This window comes from Gobius niger, assembly GCF_951799975.1.
Source record: "Gobius niger genome assembly, chromosome: 2".
NCBI lineage: Eukaryota > Metazoa > Chordata > Actinopteri > Gobiiformes > Gobiidae > Gobius > Gobius niger.
This window is the reverse complement of record NC_136853.1, coordinates 40,839,300-40,859,199: the sequence shown is the minus strand read 5'-3', so window position 1 is coordinate 40,859,199 and position 19,900 is coordinate 40,839,300. Positions and strand designations below refer to the sequence as shown.

Genomic DNA, 19,900 nt, shown 5'->3' with positions numbered 1-19,900 from the left:
AAATACGTGCCCAAAAAAATGAACGAATAAATAAACAAATAGTCACCCATAGAACGAATAAAATACCCAAACATAATCTGACACTTGAAATTATGGAGCAAAGTTGGGTAAAAGGCAGACAAATCATATCCGGTTTGCAAATATAGTATTTTTTTTACACATCACATTGTACGAAAAAAAAAAAAAGCTATTCAAATATCATTTATAAAGCATTTTCACGACAATATCAGGCTGATTCAGGGACTAAAAAGCGCAGATCCATGTTTTAACCGTTTTATCATGGTTTTATTTTGAAAGGCAGACCGGAAACAGAGACCTAACCCGTGCTAGCTTGATGTTTTTCCTGTCCAAAAGTGTCTCTTCTCGCTTGGAACTCTTTACTTACACTTTCACCAACACCGATTGAACTTTTACTGCTTTAAATTCTACATTATTTCTCCAGTCTCCGCGTTTCGATGTCGTGTCCGCTCGTGTTCGCGGGTAAGTCGCGTTTGCTGTAAATAAAGTTGTGTCTCTGTTTCCGAGCGGCGGCGGCGGCAGCGGACCGTTATATTTATGCGTGGACAAAGTCTTTGCTTTTTACTACTTTATTCACCCTGTCACTCATTCTTTCAATGGTCACCTGTCAGACGATTTTTATGTGCTTTACACTTACAAATAATCGAGTCTGTGTTGTTGTTGTTTTTTACTTGCTACAAACTTGTCTGGTTTTGCTTCCTGCTTTTGGAAACTTCCCCTGCTGATGTGCGAGAAGCAAAAACGGAAACGGCTGCTATTTATTTCGTATTGCAGATATTGCAGTGATATAGCCAGTGATTGTGTGCGTGCAAAACTATAGGTTCTGCATTATTTATTTATTCCTTTAGTCATGCACAGCAGTGTCACAGCGGCCCTGGGGCAGACCCATCGAAGCGTGACTGTCATTTTGCGCCTGTGGCCATACTTCTTTGTCCTAGGTCACAACAGCATGGTGGTGCTGGAATCGTGGTAATAGTTTGCGTTCACGTGACACAACATTTTTTAGAAAGGCTATAGATTAAATAGAATATAATTTTACTATGTTTTTATTTTGTTTTTGGTCAACATTATTATTATTATGAAACGAATACAGCACGCATGATCTATGGGAATATTTAGGAGGATCCGGCAAATATTTGATCTGATATAATGGTGTTTAATGAGACTTTTCCGGCAAATGTTTTGCCCTGTTTCCCAAATTCATCACATCAGGCCAAAAGTGTTCCTGAAAATACTAATTTACAAATTAAGCACTGCTATGGTCCAGTAATTCCTTTACTGAAGTATGTCCACAACTGGTGACAATATTAGAAAAAAACATGTGTGTGATGTTGGCCAGTAGAAAGGACTTTCGGTCATAATGATAATATAGTAGGTTTGTGAATCCTATCACTTCCAAATAATGATTTTGTTGGGAGATTTTTTTCAAAAACTGCATCTCTCCTATAGAGTTGCTTTAGATAAGAAAATCCTAATAATCTGCTGGCTTTAAACTGCATAGATTTTCATATTTTTTCCAACTGTTCATAGTTTAAAGGAATAGTTCACCATTTTTCTATACTGAGATATGTTCTTACCTGAACTTAGACGAGTTGATACGTACCTGTCTGTGTGCGTGCCCCTGGATGAGCTTGGTCGCTTCTAACTTCACCCCATTTGGAGCCATAGGAATACACTGGGAGAGGCCAATGCTAAAAACATCGTTGGTCCTTTTGTGTGACTGAGGGCACACAGTTCTTCCATACAGAGATATATGTTCTTACCTGAGTGTAGACGAGTTGATATATACCGGTCTGGTCTTTGTGCGTGCCTGTAGAGGAGCGTGGTAGCTTCCAACTTCACCCCGTTTGGAGCTATATGAACACATTGGGAGAGGTCAAATGCTAACAAAATCTTTGTTCTTTTTGCGTGACTGAGCGCACGCACAAAGACCAGACAGTTACGTATCACCTAGTCTTAGATCAGGTAAGAACATATCTCAGTATGGAAAAACGGAGAACTATTCCTTTAATGGGATAGAGGCAGTGGTAAGAATTACTCACCAGTGAAGTGCTTATTTAAACGAGAAAACATGGCAGATACACTGGAAATCAGGCACACTTATTTACCCATTGATACTGTATGGTTGCATGGAAGCAGTTATGGAAATTTTGCCTATAACTATATGGTTTCTTGTGCCTTAGAATCAAATGAAAACTATGTTAAAGAAGTTAGATCTTAAGTATGGATGTGTTAATGTCTGTGTAAATCAGTCATACAAGTTTTCCATTCTAGACAAAAGTTCTTAAGTGTCTCATCCAAGAGGCTTTGTCAGCAGCACTAAAATGATCTCGTTTGGCGATTCTAAAACTAAAACTACTCCCAAGGTTGAGGTTGAGAGTAGTTTATAGAACAAGGATGCAAATTAAACCCCTCCCACTGGTCTGTTATGTTCCTGCCAAGATTAAGTAGTGCTGCTGACGAAACTCCTTGAATGAGAAGTGAGTGCAGATGACAAGAACCGTTTAATTAGGGAAACTTCTCTTTGGTGAATGTTTTTTTTGCTGTAGAAAGCCATGTTGAGTTGTTAAGAGCGTCCTTTGTGTTGAAACGCTCCCAGTGCGTGCAGGTCGGTGATGGACAGGGAGCAGCTGAGTGACGAAGAGGCTGACGCGGTGAGAGACAACCCCAGACACAGGAGGAGAAAGAAGGCCATCTGCCCTGCATCTCACACCGCCATGGACCAAGTATTGGTGGAGTTTGTCCTGCCCACAGCGGCCCGCGGGGGGAGCAGTCCGGACACTCTGCAGATGGAGGTGGCTGGGAACTGGACTGTTGAGCAGGTGAGACATTTTATGATATTCTGACAGTGTTGTTGATCAATCTTGTTCAGCATTTTAGTTGTGGGACTTTGGAGGTTATTGTAAACATATTTTGGCACATTGCCATTTTATTTGCTGGTTAGGGTTTAATGTTCAAACTAGAATGTAATAACTAAGCATCAAATACAGCCGTGCACTCATGTCTCATATACCGTAAAGTCAAAGATAAACAAATTATGTAACATGCAAAACTTTACCAAATGATGTCTAAAGTTGGAACCATATGCAAATCTGTCTTTTTCACATGTTTTACAACCTATTTTAGTGCCTCCCTGTTTTCCAACTATGTTATTAAAGCTATACCCACAAAAGAGTGTGCTGCTAAGACGTTGAAATAAAAATAAAAGCTCTAAATTCTGTTGATTTGTGCCTCTACAGGTTAAAGCTCAGGTGTGGCTGAAGGCAGTCACCTCAAACATCTGCCCAGAGTTTTACCAGAGGTTTTCTCCAGACCACTGCATCCTCCTATATCAGAAGAAAGGAAATGTGTGTGAGATCTACGACAAGCACCAAGTTTTCCAAACTCTGGACTGTATTCGCTACTGGAAAGGTACGGGATACAGGAAACTGTGTTGTCCTCCATCACAGTGATTTTAAACACATAACTACATTCTATTTGAAATGCCAAGTTTTCCAAATATCAACTTATTTATTTAGGCAGCTTGAACGGGCCCAAATCAACTTCAAACACCAAACTTTCATACTAGGCCTGTGCCGGTTTGGATTTTTTCATGGTAATCAACAAATTCCCGCGGTTTTGGGATATACCGCTCATTCGCTCATCAGAAGCGTTTCGAAGGTGGGGGGGGGACACATTTGAACAGGGGAGGGGGGCTATCCACGCACCCGAGCCGCTGTTCTCCTGCCAGACCTGGCGCTTTATGAAAAACTGAGTGAATTGGGCTCTTATTATGAGATGACACTCATGTTCGCATGATCATTTATTCAGCTTCAGCCTCTTCACTCCTACCATCGCAAACAAACATCTCTGCGCTTGTATCTTCACATTTCCCACAAATGCAGATCAAATTGAGTGAAAGGAGAAAGGAAGCAAACATTTACCTGTCAAATTAATTGTTGTGATATTATTTGGCTAAGTTAGAGTCCAGTCAGCAAGGTTTAACACGCGTGTTGACCGGTTGAACACGCGTGCCAGCCCGGTGCAGTTTCCCCAAACTCATGCTACATCAGCTTCATCACCCGCTTTGTAAACACATCCAAACCTCTTGTCTTCATAGTTTAGCCGTTTTTCATCGGTTTACAGAGCCATGTTTACATTTCAGCCGCTCTGAAGTGATGGTAGCGGAGCCGCATAAACACAGCTACGCAAAGTGGAGCGAATGGAAAATAAGACCCGGGTCAGATTTAATTGTTTGCCCTCGGGCCGCCTATTGAACAGGCCCAGTCTAAACTTTAAGTAAATGCGTCCTGCTCATATGCATATGGAGCTGTATCTCGTCACCCACACACTCCGCGCTCACGTAGGCCTGATATGTGACTGCTGCACCTCACCTGCTCAGCGCGGCTGGTTTTTCATTTTATTTTCACCTGTGGCTGGTCTTTTTTGAGACTATTGTTAGTTTTTTCGTTGAGACACCTGTTCGGGTTTATTATTAGTTCCTTTTCTTGTTAAGTTTCGTTTACTTAAAGGCTTTTTTTTTTTTGGCGGTGATGACGGTGAGGAACTCAGAGCCGCGGTGTGCATCATGTGACCGCGGTATGGCGGTAATCCGGTTACCGCCCCAGGCCTATTTCATACTCATGCTGTTTTTAAGCAATATATTGTGTGAAATGGCATTTAAATGGAATAGAAAAACACAGGGCCTAGCTCCTAAACCAGGAGTAACCAGTTTAGCCCCAAAGGAACTACAACCAAAGTAAATGATTTAAATGACATGCAACTCCGACAAGCAAAAGTTACCACCAGTAGAAATAGGACCCTTACCACACTTTGAGAAACACTAAAGATGGTCTTCTCTTACATTCTATTTGAGCATAGTAAAATAATGTAAGGTATAAATAGCCCAAAATAATAATGCTGAATTAAAAAAGAAATCTTTATTAATTGTTTTATCAGCCTTAAAGAAAGACATTGGGCGTATCCAGTTGGTTCCGCGCCCGCAGCCCACAGAGGAGTCTATGCAGTACCAGCGTTACCTGAACCACCTGATGGGGTACGACGTCACCGATGTGAGCAACGTTCACGATGACGAGCTGGAGTTCACGCGGAGGAAACTGCTGACGGCACGTAGAATTGAAGTCAGCGACAGAGACCCCAAATTCTACAGCATGGACCCTTGGGTTACCTGCAAACCTCTGCCCGAACATCACCTCGGAAAGGTACAGTCTCCCATCAATACAGAAGACGTGTCTAATAGAGGATGGACAATTAATGTACTTCGCTTGATGTCTAAAATGCTTGACAATTTAATTATAGATGAACATTGCCACCATAGCCTAAAGAAAAATACATTTTTATGATATTCCCCTAAATATGCATGCATACTGTATAATCCAATCATCTTATCATTTCTTCTTTGTCTCTGTGTTTAAGGTCAGTAATGGCTGTATCTTGCTGGTCATCCATGTCCGAACCGTCAGCCAAACTATCAAAGTCTCCATAGATGACACTCCAGAGCAGGTAACACAGGGTTGCCATTTATCACCAATTGTGTTTTTGGTGTTCTGACCTCTTTCCCATTCTTGCTTAGGTACTTTCCTGCTTTTTTGCCAAGACTGCAAGCAAAAGAGCTGTGTTGGGCATCCCAGAAAACATGAGTGAAAGTGACTTTGTGCTACGTGTTTGTGGAAGGTAAAGCCATCACTATTTCCAGTGGCATCACTGAAGGGATGTGCCTAAGTGACCCAAATATAACTTTGTGTTAACTGCTTTTTTTGGTGGCCTCACTTACAGTCATAAAATTAGAATATCATGAAAAAGTGCATTTACTTTTGTTATTCAACTTAAACTGTGAAACTAATATATGATATAGACTCATTACTTGCAAAGTGAGTTAATATGTTAGTTTTATGAGATGTATTATTTGAGGTTTTTACAGGCTGTGAATAATGTAATGAGTCTATCATATATTCGTTTCACAGTTTAAGTTGAATAACAGAAGTAAATGCACTTTTTCATGATATTCTTATTATATGACGAGCACCTGTATATGATGTGTGTGATGAAATGACAGACCCAAACTACAATTAGCTCATACTGGCTTTTGAATTTATGATTGTTTATCTGAGTCTAGTGTGTATAAGTTGAGACAAGTCTTATTCCTGACCAGGCCTTTTTTAACGGCACAAATCAACAAATGGGTATAAGAGTTGACACAGGTTTACTAAAAGTATCTTGTTTTTTCCCCTTAAATCTTAAAGGGAGGAATATTTGTACGGAGACAAACCATTGCAGAACTTTAACTGGATACGCCAGTGTCTGAAAAATGGAGAAGAGATCCACCTGGTTTTAGAGATGCCCCCAGATCCAGAGCTGGACGTGGTCCAGAAGGAGGACTGGGCACAAGTGGACGACTGCACCGGAGTAGCAGGTGCCATTTATTATTACTTATTCTATTAAGGACAGCCCTTCTGAAGTTCAAAGCCTTTTTCCTCTCTTAAAATAGTGTGATTATATTGTTTAGAATCCCCGTCTTAGCAAACAGACAAAATGTGTTGAATATCATTGTTTTTAAGGCACTCATGAGCAGCTGACCATCGACGAGAAGGACCATGAGCGTGTCTTCACCATCTCCATGTGGGACTGTAACAGGAAGTTCAGGGTGAAGATTCTGGGCATTGATATCCCGGCTCTGCCCAAAACCTCCGAGCTAATAGTTTACGTAGAGGCCAGCATCTTCCACGGGCAGCAGCTCTTAGCTCAGGTAACTGGTTCATTGTTTCAAGCAAAAGTGGAATAAATTGAAGTGGGGAGCATGATTAAAACCAAAACTAAATTAGGATTAAAGTGGGATTTAATCATCAAGTCTAAAGAAGGGGTCATGAACCACAATGAAACCATATTTCTTTGCCACTATAAATCTGAATTGTTGTTTTAGGAGAGAACAACTTCAAAGCCATTCACTGAAGAGGTCATGTGGAACTGTTGGTTGGAGTTCAGCATAAAAATCAAAGACCTGCCGAAAGGGGTGCGCCTCAACCTCCAGGTAAAGTAGTACATTTCACATTAAAATCACAAGCAGGAGTATTCATCGCGACACATGCCTTTTGTACCAGGTTGTTTGCGGGAAGCAGATTCAGACTCCAAACTCCAAGTCAAGCTCCTCCAACCTGGACAATACATCTGACACAGGCAACCGTGAAGGTATATTTGTGACTTATCTTACAAATTTGTGACTTATAAACCTGCTTTTGGACATCTCAGCATTGACATTTCATCTTTTATATTAAACGAGTATGTGTGTATGTTTGATAAAGACACTGTTTTTATATTAAGCATCCAATATGTAGTATGAAGTATCCTCCGTTCGTAGCAGGGGGAATTGATCATAATGAGCACAAAATACAAGCCACCATTTTTAGCGAACGGTAGTGCTAACAAATCAATGGCACCATGATGATGAATGCTCTTTGTGTGCAAATGGTGTCTGGTGATGTTTATGGAGATTTATGGCCAGGCCGCCATGCTAGATTCCAGATTGCCAAAGAAAACTCAGGAAATACAGCCACAAAGCTTGTTGTTTCAAAGTTTGTGTTTTTGGTTGTCACATTTTCTGAAGTTTCATAGAGTCAATATTAAGTGCACAAACTTTCTTTTGGAAAAGGAGAGCTGCCCGAATATGTCAAATATTATCGCACTTCTCTGTGATGCAAGACCCGTATTGCAGAAAACAAGCACAAAAATGGTTTTAAACAGTTCATTTGTAGTCTTAATTGTTTTGTCACGATTAGATGAAAAATGAATTTGTTTCCTGATGGCTTATCAAGTATTGCGTATATTTTGTCTTCAGGAAAGTCCAAGAATCGCCTGCTGTACTACGTGAACCTTCTCCTCGTGGACCACCGCTCTCTGCTGCGCCAGGGCGAGTTCATCCTGCACATGTGGAAGCTTCCGGAGAAGAGCGAGGAGAGCAGCAGCAGCATCAACGCGGACAAACTCACCTCCGCCACCAACCCGGACAAGGCTTCCTCCATGGCCGTCGCTATCCTGCTGGACAAGTACTGCTACCCCGTGGTGCTGCCCAAGAGCCGGGACGCGGGGGGGCGAGAGGGGCCGCGCGACGCTGGCGGAGGAGACGAGGCCGAGGCGGGAGAGAGAGGGCAGAGGGAGATGCCCAATCATCTGAAGAAACAATTCCAGGCTATTGTGAAGACGGACCCTCTGCATCCACTCAGCCCCGAAGACAAGGAGCTGCTGTGGCACTTCAGACAGGAGTGTATGAAGCACCCGAGGTATGTGTGGGGTTAGGAGAGGTAGTGCTTTGTACATGAATGTTTTTGATATACTATGAATTACATGCAGAGACTGTATATTAGAGTTGGACAAAGTGAGGGTGGCTTACCCATTAGCGTTTAGCGTGGGCTAACTGAAGCTTGTTCATGCTAGCAGTTTGGCTGGGTTTTTGGAGCCAGCACCGATATTTAGAAGAGGCCAGAAATGAAAATAAATTGGACGATCTAGCGCGTGATCAATCACATGGAGGTCAGACTGACCTCCAATAATTACTTAAGGAGAAGTTTTAATGGAAAGCCCATTAACAAGGAACCTGCCCCTTTTCCTATTAGGCTTCATCAGCTAATAGCGACGCTACATCCATGTTTTCACAGTGTATTACATGACTTACATGACTTTTCCTATTTATTGTCCTCTGACAAAGTGTGGTTTTAGGAAAGGGTTAAACACATAAAGAATGAAGGTAAAAGCAGATTGAGGACGAATCCCCATATGTTATAATTCAGTTAGTAATTAAAAATGTAGTTATGTAATAATTCTTATTAATAGGTTGCTGCATTATGTTAAAACAGCTTTCAATAGACAACTGTCCCTTGTGAAGCGCTTTGGGTAACTAGTGTCATGTGAAAGTTCTATATTAAATGGATTTCTTCCCCAGTTTACTTTATCACTCAATGTCAAATTGTAATTATTGACCCAAATAAACAAATTGATTAATATATTTTCCATATTATACTTGACTTCTGTTGCGTTTTAGCCTTCTTAGCCCTCAACCAAATGGTAAAATAGAAGACAAATTAGTATTTTTGTTTCAATTTAATTTAGAAGTATAGATTCTTACGAAGACAACATTACTTACAGTTAAACTGTCTTTCTTGTCAGGGCCTACCCAAAGCTGCTGGGCTCAGTCCGGTGGGGTAAACAGGAGGACGTTTTGGCAACACACAGACTGTTGGAGCGCAGCAGTGCGTGGGACACCAGGTACGGGCACTTTTAGCGGCTCTCATCGCTTCTTTTCAGTCGTTTACCTTTTTGTTACGTGTGTTTGTTTTGTTAGTGGTCTGGACGTGGGCCTGGCCATGCAGCTGCTGGACTGTCACTTCTCGGACGCTCAGGTGCGTTCGATAGCGGTGAGGAAACTGGAGACTCTGGAGGACGATGATGTGCTGCGATACCTGCTGCAGCTCGTACAGGTCTGCATTCATGTCAAACTCTTAAAGGGACTTATGTTGGTTTAAACTGGCCACTACTGCATATTAAGGACACAAACACAATATATCATGCCCTACCTAATTTGAAAGCTCATTATTGAAACTGGATTTAGCCATTAGGTGAGAAATGTTTATAGAATATTTACACAAAAACAAATCTGACATTCTTTAACTCTAAACAAGGGGTGTCCAAACTTTTTTCCATGGGGGGCCGCATATTGAAGCGTCCACGGGGTGAAGAGCCTTAGATCAATGGTAGTGCTGCAAAACCTTCAACGAGCAGAAGTTAAAATTGTGCCCCACACCTTTATTTATGCATGACTTGTGCTTTCTGAAGTACATTTTGGACACTTAAGTAAGACTAAGTCACTTGTAATAAACTGAGACAAAATCATATTAGTAATATTATCCATCCATCCATTCTCTTCCACTTTTCCGTTGCTGGGTCGTGGGGGCAGCTGTCTGAGCCCATATCACATTGCACCAACCCCTTATGGCTCCTCCTGCAGGTGGTGGGTCCACAGAAGGACGGCCTCATGGTTCTAACCGGGCCTGTTGGTCTCTCATGAGGGGCTTCTGAACCACTCTTTGTCTGACCCGTCACCAAGGACCGGTTTGCCCTGGGAGACCCTACCAGGGGCACGAAACCCCCGACAACAGAGCTCCAGGATCATTCGGGTGCTCTAACCCCCCCACCACGTTAAGGTGGCGGTTCTAGGAGGGGATAGTTGTAAAATTAATAAAGACCTAATTTCTAAGCATCCAAAATGCAGATGAAGCAGTTTGAAAATGTGACTACTGAAATGAAAAATACCTGACATCAGCAGCAAGACATGACTCACTTACATCCTTGCTTCCTTGTTTTAATAACTCTAGTCACCAGCTGAGCCAAGAAAAAGAGCCTTTGCCATCTATAAATGAGATCTGTTTTCAGTTTTTATCTGTCTATCGCAGTGTTTTTCAACCACTGTGCCGGGGCAGACTAGTGTGCCGTGAGATATTGTCTGGTGTGCCTTGGGAAAATATCCAATTTCACCTAGTCTAAAAAAATTAAAACAAATAAATTATTATCTGCAAATAATGTGCCGTTGTCGAGTCTCAGTGCTGTCTAGTGATCGGCAGAGTAACCTGATATGTAAATACTCTTCCATATCAGTAATGACAGCAGGAAACTAATTTCTTTGAGACAAGAGAATTAGTGATGCATCAATGCGACAGGTGGCGGTGACTGTGGCACTGTGGCTAGCGAGACTATACAGTGTTCCTATTCAACACTTTGATCAGAACGACTTAAAATTGAGAATATAGGCTACAGAGTTACATTTTTTTTTACATTTTATGTGCTTTGGGATTTTTTCAATGGAAAAAATGTGCCTTGGCTCAAAAAAGGTTGAAAAACACTGGTCTACCGTGTCTGCGTGAGTTCTAGTACTGACAGAATTATACTTCAAATTAAATGTATGTATTTATATGCAATCATTCATCTGTGTGTCTCCTTTAGGCCGTGAAGTTTGAACCCTACCATGACAGTGCCCTGGTGAGATTCCTACTAAAGAGAGCTCTGAGGGTAAGCTCTCATTCGTGTACGACTATGTTTAGGAAGGTTCTAAAAAAATCACATGAATCACTTACATTTCCATTTTCCAACCACAGAGTAAGCGCATCGGGCATTTCCTGTTCTGGTTCCTCCGCAGTGAGATCGCTCAGTCCATGCATTACCAGCAGAGGTACGCCGTGCTGCTGGAGGCCTATCTCAGGGGCTGTGGGGAGGCCATGCTGCTGGACTTCAGGAAACAGGTGCAGAACTATTTAACCTCACAAACTCAGTCAGACAGATCCGTATGGTCAACCTGCAACTCAACAACAATGATCGAAAACAAAAATCTGACCGGCCCATACATGTTGTTCTGCGGTTGGTTTGCAGGTGGAGATGACCGAGGCTCTGCAGAAAGTGACCCGTGAGGTAAAGGCCATGTCTGCAGACAAGTATGACATCACCGCTCAGGGTAAATACTATTACGAACAAGCACAGCGACTCAGGTGAAGCGTTCCGGTGGTTTAAAGTATACCGTGTGCTGTCAGTGGTGTTTCAGTTGCGGCAGAAGCTGGAGATGCTGCAGTCGTCCGGTTTACCAGAGAGTTTCAGAGTCCCATATGATCCTGGGCTGAGGGCCGGTGCATTACTGGTGAGCATATGACGGACATTTTAAAAATCTTCGTACACACGCTCGCCATGTACAGTAAGTGATAGGAAACTTTGTCAGCTGGTGGTCAGCTTCCTTTTTGTGTCAGGAGGTTGCAACACCACCGACTGTACATGAAAAGTGGTAAGTACAGAATTACCACAGGCCCTTTCTGGTTATTCATTTTTCTATTGACTTGGCCGTGAAATAGGTGGACTGCGGGAGGCGTGGCTTCCCCCTGCAGAGAGTAAAATATTCATTTATTCTCAATAATAATGTTCAAAACGAGGTGTTGAAGGGACTTCACAGAGTTTAAAAATGTCAAAATTATGTATTTTCCTCCCCCTACATGTTCCAACAATGTTGTTCACCACAACTGCCTCTAAAATCCTGCACTGTCACTCAAAAAGGTGTTAATTCAGGTCCGAAGTGCCGTCACGCACGAGCTTAATATAGAAGCTGCCGTTACACGTATGACCTCAGGTGGCAGTACTGAGTATAAAATGCCTAGCTTGCATCTAGCCCCCTTAAGATAAGATAAGATAAGATAAGATAAGTCTTAATTGATCTTACAATGGAGAAATTCACTTCACACACACCGGATAGGCAGGCAATCCATTTAACATAGAAATTAATCAAAAACTTCAAGGGGGGCAAAAAGTATAAAAAGTATAAACAATAAAATAAATAAGATAAAATAACCTAAACAGACTATAGTAAGGCGGGCAAAAGGTGTGTAAAAACAAACAACCAAAGTATATACAGTCAAAATTTAATCAAAATAATAAATAAATAAATATATAGAGTATAACTGTAATATACTCTGCTTGGACAAAAGAAGTCTAGATTCAGCAACACTATGAGCCCAAAGAATGAGTTCATCTGACGACCTGAACATCCTGAGGCTATTCCATCTTCTTCCCTGACGGCACGGGCGTTTTCCAAGATGACAGTGCCAGTATTCATCGGGCTCACACTGAGAAAGAGGGAGCGTCACACATCAGTTTCACACACGGAGTGGCCACCACAGAGTCTAGATCTCACTGAGAATCTTTGGGATGTACTGGAGAAGGCTTTTTTTTTTTGTTTCACAGATTGAGCAGTGTAAAGTGATGGCATCTAAGAAGAAGCCGCTGTGGTTGCAGTTCAAAAGGGCAGACCCCACCACTCTGTGCAAAGACCCTATAGGGATCATATTTAAGGATGGAGACGACCTCAGACAGGACATGCTCATTCTACAGGTGGCGAATCACACGTTTGAGAATAATATCATTCCAGTTTCTCTTTTTGCTTCATGCAAATTGAAATGTACAGAATATAAACTTTTATCGTTTTGATGTTTTCTCTGTAGATTCTGCGGATCATGGAGTCCATCTGGGAGACTGAATCCCTGGACCTGTGCTTGTTGCCGTACGGCTGCATCTCCACCGGCAACAGGATTGGTCAGTTCAGGGACAGGGCTTAGTCGGTGCTTATGTAGGAACAAAACAATCTTTGTTGATAACATTGGATGTAATTGAAAGACTTTGTTGTATTTGCCCCTTTGTCACCTATTTGGAGGTTTAAGCCAACTGTGCGTGTTTAGGTCATTAGGAAAGAAACAGTAATATTGGATGTGATTAAAGGGGGGGTATTGTGCAAAATCGACTTTTTCAAGCTTTACATCATGTTATTAAGATAAGATAAGATAAGATGATACTTTATTGATCTCACAGATGGAGAAATTGCATTCGATGAGAGAGCATCCGGCAGCAGCACCCATTCAGTGCGCACCACTCTTTTTCCACTCTTTTTTTTTTTCTTTGGTGAAAGATGGTTGTGTCGCGGCCGCCATCTTCACTGTTTTGGTCACAGGAGGAGCACTGGTTGATGGGAAATCCGTAGACGATGACCACGGCGGTGGAGCTCTTGCGCTTGGCCACGATGTTCTTGGCCACACAGGTGTAGTTGTCCGTGTCGGACAGACGCGCCTGCTTGATGATCGGGTTGTGTCCACGGTGATGTAGAAGTTCCTGTCCTCGGCCGGGTCGATGATCTCGTTGTCCTTCAGCCACTCCACCCGCATGACCTTGGAGGATGGAGAAACTGTAGCTGCCCTCTGTCTCCTCTGATCATCTGAAACGGTGCACCGCCTCCTGGGCTTGTCCCCGTCTCAGAGCGTGGTGTCCTGCACTGGTCAGCTCCACCTCGTCCTTCCTCTTCCTCCTGCACAGCTCCCTCCACAGTCTATCACCATCTCCTCGTTGGTCCCTTTTGTTGTTTCCTGTAGCTCCTCTTGTGACGCCTCCTCCGTGCTGCAGGTGTGGGGGCTCTTGGTGCCTCTTCACTGTTCAGTGTCTCAGAAGAAGATGTTTGTAGATCTCAAATGGGTTTAGCTGAAAAGCTAGCAGTTTGTTTACCTTCAAAAAGCTGCTTTCTTCAGGACCATTTTGGACTCTCAAAGTAAACAAATCCACCAAACCTCCACAAAAACACGGTAAAGACGTACAAAAGTATCCAGAAAAACAACGTGGTTCGCTGAAAAAGGCAAACAATTCACTGAAAAAGGCAAACAATTCAGCTGCACCAGGAGAGAGGGAGGTCACTTCCTGTTTTCACGTCGCCATGACGTAAAAAAAAAAAAAAAAATGTCTTTCCCTCATTAAAAACATGCCGGAAGTGTTGCCTTGGCACATTCACGCATTTTTGAGTAATCTGTAAAAACTCTGATGGCAGCCATTTTAGGGATAGGTTTGCCTGAGTCCTCCTACGAACGCCCCCACCTCCTGGAGACGCCTCCGAGCTTTCGTCACCAGCCGAGTAACCAACCACTGCTCCTCAGCAGAACCCCCTCACCACTGATGCCACAGACAGCGTGTGGAGGGGGCGTGTCGGAAAGGGTCAGAGGTTCTTAAAGAGACAGAGGCCTATTTCAAGACATTCGCTACGGCCATTTTGAGAGAGCAATTTTATACAAGGCAGTTATTCTAATTTACTGTATTTACAGACCAACAGAAGGTTTCGTCATCATTGTAGTGTGATATAGACGGGTGCTATGTGATTGAAAAAAGCATAATACCCTCTCTTTAACCAACCCACATAACAGCATGGATATATGTGATGTCATACGTTTGACGTTCACATGTTTTAACTTTTCTCTCTTGTATAATGTGTTTCAGGCATGATTGAGATTGTGAAAGATGCCACAACAATCGCCAACATCCAGCAGAGCGTAGTCGGCAGCACAGGGGCTTTTAAAGATGAGATCCTGTGTCAGTGGCTGCGGGACAAGTGCGTCAGTGAGGACAAGGTGAGGCCTGACACTGAGTAATTCCCTGACCTCCACTGGCTTCTGTTGAATAGTTTCAAATCCAGTGATGTTTTTGTCACAAGCTTCTCTGTTATTAAGTCTTCAGAGGAAGTGGCATTGTGACAGACAGGAAGGAAACAGCCCACGAGATTATTCTCACCGACTCCACTTTTAGCTCCAACACCTGCGCAAAGCAGATCTGTTTGTCTCAGACGAAGTGAGATATTTTGGAGCTTGTCTGGAAACACTGGCAGACTGTTATATTTTCACTCAGAATAAACATTCTCGGGTCATAGAACAGTCACGTTTGAAGGCATTTTCATGAATTTGCTCTATATGTCCCACGCTGTAATTTATCTGCATCGATTACATAAATAAACAGATTTTCACTGGTCGCCATCTATTTGGGCAGTTGCATGACCACGATTTAAACTCATGAATACAAATGACATTTTTATTAAAAGGGGCTAGATGCAAGTTTGCCATTTTATACTCACTACTGCCATCTCAGGTCATACGTGTAACTGCACCTTCTATATTAAATGGATCTTTCAGGATTTTTGACATAGAGCCGCATTTCCTAGTTATCCAGAATGTTGCTGATTTCTTGAGCTTTTTTTTTTTGTAATTCATGCAGTTCTTATATTTGAAGAGTTTCGTGGCGCTAGGCTTGTGCTAGGCTAGCGCATTTCTATGGTATCAGCTAGCCTGCATTAAAAGCAGTCTAACCCGCTCCACAGAGCACCTGAGGCAAATCACTTATAACACCAGACTAACCATATAAATGTCTGTGTCGATAGAATAATTTTTGGAATATAACTGACCTTGAATCACACGAATGATCGCATTTTGAGGGACTATTTTCTAGCAGATCACTCCGCCGCCGCGTAGCTTGTACAACCACGAAGCTGATGCTGCTCAAATATAAGGTCTTTTAAATGCAAAATGGTTAAAATTACTCTATCAACACAGACATTTATATGGTTAGTCTGGTGTTATAAGTGATTTGCCTCAGGTGCACTGTGGAGCGGGTCAGACTGTTTTTAATGCAGGCTAGCTGATACCATAGAAAGGCGCTAGCACTATCCTAGCGCCACGAAACTCTTCAAATATAAGAACTGCATGAATTACAAAAAAAATATCTCCAGAAATTAGCAACAGTCTGGATAACTAGGAAATGAGGCCCTATGTCAAAAATCCTGAAATATCCCTTTAAGCTCGTGCATGACGGCACTTTGGACCCGAATTAACACCTTTTTGAGTGACAGTTCATGATTTTAGAGGCAGTTGTGGTGAATATGTCTGGGCTCATTCTACACATTAGGACATGGCTGGAACATGTAGGGGGACGAAAATACATTATTTTAACATGTTTAAACTCTGTATAGTCCCTTGAAATAATGTCTTATTTGTTATTGTGCTGTTCGATGTGGCTTTCTTTCACAGGGCCTTACAGAGATGCTTCTGTTCAAAAAATGGCCAATTCACTTTATTATTCCTTTCCCGTCTCAGTTCCAGCAGGCCGTGGAGAGGTTCCTGTTATCCTGCGGAGGCTACTGTGTCGCCACTTACGTCCTCGGCATCGGAGATCGCCACAACGATAACATCATGATCACAGAGTCAGGTCTGGACACGTGTGCTGCCTTTCAGGAGAATCACCAACACACAGAGGAGTCAAAACTTATGTTATGTCACAGGAAACCTCTTCCACATCGACTTTGGACACATCCTTGGCAACTACAAGAGCTTCATGGGCATCAGTAAAGAGTGGGTCCCTTTTGTGCTCACTCCAGACTTCCTGTACGTGATGGGAACGTCAGGGAAGAAAAGCAGCCCCAACTTCCTGAAATTCCAGGTACTCTTTCAACGTATTAAGCACTGTGTGTGGAGAGTAATTCAATAGTACTCATAATGCAGACCGTTGACTATTTTATGTTAGAATGATGTTTGACTTGTTTCTGTATGCTTCAGGATGTGTGTGTAAAGGCATATCTTGCTCTTCGACACCACACAAACCTGCTCATCATCCTCTTCTCCATGATGCTCATGACTGGTATGTAATCTAAATCTATTTTGTTTATTTATTCATTCAAACATGTGCCTTGTGAGGGGCAACAATGGCTAAGAGGTTGGCAGTCCGAATACCGGCTCCCGCAGGTGCAACACACTTTTACCACCTTGTCTGTATTGTGTGTAGTGTGTGTGTGTATGAATAAGTATCTAAAGGAGCGTTCCCTAAACACGGCACTGCTCCTAACAGGTCGCCCAAGTAGACCTGTCAAATTCACTACAGAAAGACCTTGATTCACCTTGATTTTGTGGTTTGTTGTGAAATCCCAATTTCAATTTAACCTTGTACCCCACGCCTTAAAGGAATAGGCCACCGTTTTTACATACTGAGATATGTTCTTACCTTAGCTATGACGAGTTCTTTAGGACCTGTCTGATCTTCCCCCGTGCCTTCTATCACGTAAACACAGCGCAGACGGCGTTAGCATTTAGCCTCTCCCCCTCTCCTCTATAGCTCCAAAACAGGTCAAGATAGAAGCTACCAAGCTCTTCCACGTTTTCCCTATTTAAATATGGTTACGTGAAGTGTTACACTACAAAGTATAATACACAAAATTAAACAATGTGGATTTTCTAAGCGGATAAAAGGGGGGAACTATATTGTAAGGCGTCATAATACCAGGAGTAATTTGGCATCCGCACAGGAAAGTGAAGATTTCGAACTACTCCTGGTATTATTAGTCTTAGCCTTTTGACGAAAATGTAATTCGATTTTAGTCTAGTTTTAGTCAACAAAATGTCTTCAATTTTAGTCAAGTTTTAGTCGACTAAAATTGCAAGTAAATTTAGTCGACTAAATTTAAGACGAATTTAGTCGACTTTGCATTGATAATATTCATTATAATCATATTTAATCTTGTTCCTCGGCTTCATGGAGCTGCTCCACATGAACAAAGCTCAGAGCTGATCCTTTGGCAGTGAATTTACATGATATGAGGCTCTTTCTATAGAAGTTTCATTTTTATTTAGTCTTATTTTAGTCGACTAAAATATCTGGACATTTTAGTCATATTTTTAGTCTCATGAAAAACTTTCAATTTAGTTTTAGTCCAATTTTAGTCGTCAAAAATAACACTGATACCAAGGATTTACTTCTTCGTGTACCATTGTGCAATCAACCCGTTTTAATCTGTGCTGACCGGCCAGTTGAAGATTTCCATATAAATTGTCGTGTTTTACTGTTCCCTCCCAGGAATGCCCCAGCTGACCAGTAAAGAGGACATCGAGTACATCCGGGAGGCTCTGACCGTGGGCCGCAGTGAGGACGAGGCGCAGCGCCACCTACTGGACCAAATCGAGATCTGCAGGGAGAAAGGCTGGATGGTTCAGATCAACTGGTTTGTTCACCTGGTGTTGGGGATAAAGCAAGGAGTGGAGAAACGATCTACTTAGGACGCAATGTCAACAAGTATTGTGCTTGGTCCAAGTGTTTTTCAAAATAATGTGGGTTAAAGGAACAGGTTTTTCAATACTGAGATATGTTCTTACCTGAGCTTAGACGAGTTGATGTGTACCTGTCTGGTCTTTGTGCGTGCGCTCAAAAAGACCAAAGATGTTGTTAGCATTTAGCCTCTCCTCCTCTCATCTATGGGGCCACACAGGGGTTAAATTAGAAGCGACCAAGCTCTTCCATGTTTCCCCTATTTAAATACGGTTACGTGAGTAGTTACATGATCCTGAAGTATAGTAACACAAACTTAAACATTTGGATTTTCTAAGCGGATAAAAAGAGGAACAATATTGTAGAGTACTTTAACGCCCATGCAGTAATATCTAAGGTGTTATTACGCCTTACAATATAGTACCCCTATTTATCTGCTTAGAAAATCTACAGGTTTCATTTTGTATAACCAGGGCCGGCCTTAGCCAATTTAGCTCCCTAGGCAAGATTGAACTTTGGAGCCCCCCGCCCAAAAAAGGGGAAAATGATTTACATTTCTGCGTTTCTTGACCCAAATAGCACGCTATAGTAATTGTTTTTTTGTGTTTTTTTACCCAATCTTTTTGGATATGGATTAATGTTATATTATGATTATCTATTTATTTGAAGGGGCTAGATGCAAGTTGCCCATTTTATACTCACTACTGCCACCTCAGGTCATACATGTAACTGCACCTTCTATATTAAGCTTGTGTATGACGGCATAACAACTTTTTGAGTGACAGTGCAGGATTTAGAGGCAGTTGTCGCGAACAGGTCTGAGCTCATTCTACACATTCATGAAACCTCCGCTACTGAAGTAAATTTCCGAATTTTCATCGCGATGTTACGTGGCTCCCTGGAAGCGTAGAAGGACCACGGTGGGCTCGTTGGTATGTAAATCGCGGGAGTATGTGGTTCAAAAATCCAAAGAAGAGAGGAGGAGAGGCTAAATGCCTGGTCTTTTTTGCATGACTGACCAGACAGGTACTAAAGAACTCGTCTAACCTCAGGTAAGAACATATCTCAAAAACGGTGGCCTATTCCTTTAACATTAGAGGTATACATGTATCAAAACTGTTGCTACAAGATAATGTAAATAATTTAAGTAATCTAAAACAAAATAATAGACCAACGGCTGTTTCTAACCATTTTTTACATTAAATCCTTTTATTTCTTTCCTTGTCCATTCTTAAACACTGACAAATGTAACGCACATTTTACAGTAATTTGATATTTATTCAACTCTTTTTTAATGAAATTTTATATCTCAATCGACAAAATTTGACTACTGTGATGTGTTTTCTATCTGAGGGTTATCTACTGATGCAATACACTTGAAAAGTCTTAAAACTGTAAGTTACTGAAGTGTCGCTCAAATCAGAGAGACATATTTTACTAGACACTGGAAGATAAAACAAAAGTGCAGATGACA

General features: G+C 41.9%; 1 protein-coding gene across 1 annotated transcript; it reads left to right on the top strand.

The window, feature by feature from the left end:
• The first annotated feature begins 349 nt into the window (after positions 1-349).
• Positions 350-18,503, top strand: pik3cg (phosphatidylinositol-4,5-bisphosphate 3-kinase, catalytic subunit gamma). The gene is made up of 24 exons (XM_079552391.1): positions 350-480; positions 2,618-2,840; positions 3,258-3,429; positions 4,957-5,219; positions 5,434-5,520; positions 5,591-5,691; positions 6,261-6,430; positions 6,576-6,763; positions 6,938-7,045; positions 7,116-7,203; positions 7,850-8,291; positions 9,175-9,273; positions 9,350-9,485; positions 11,005-11,070; positions 11,157-11,300; positions 11,428-11,509; positions 11,586-11,689; positions 12,781-12,927; positions 13,038-13,128; positions 14,845-14,975; positions 16,488-16,599; positions 16,673-16,830; positions 16,947-17,028; positions 18,238-18,503. Exons 2-24 carry the CDS (start codon positions 2,634-2,636, stop codon positions 18,435-18,437), a joined length of 3,378 nt encoding a protein of 1,125 aa, XP_079408517.1. The 5' UTR covers positions 350-480; positions 2,618-2,633; the 3' UTR covers positions 18,438-18,503.
• Positions 18,504-19,900: the final 1,397 nt, after the last annotated feature.

What these genes read in the sequence shown, in the direction of transcription:
- pik3cg (XM_079552391.1), top strand. Translation starts at nt 2,634, where the DNA reads ATGGACAGGGAGCAGCTGAGTGACGAAGAGGCTGACGCGGTGAGAGAC. An exon ending in CCGAACATCACCTCGGAAAG is followed by an intron (nt 5,220 to 5,433) that starts GTACAGTCTCCC and finishes TCTGTGTTTAAG; the next exon opens with GTCAGTAATGGCTGTATCTT. An exon ending in GTATGACATCACCGCTCAGG is followed by an intron (nt 11,510 to 11,585) that starts GTAAATACTATT and finishes GTGTGCTGTCAG; the next exon opens with TGGTGTTTCAGTTGCGGCAG.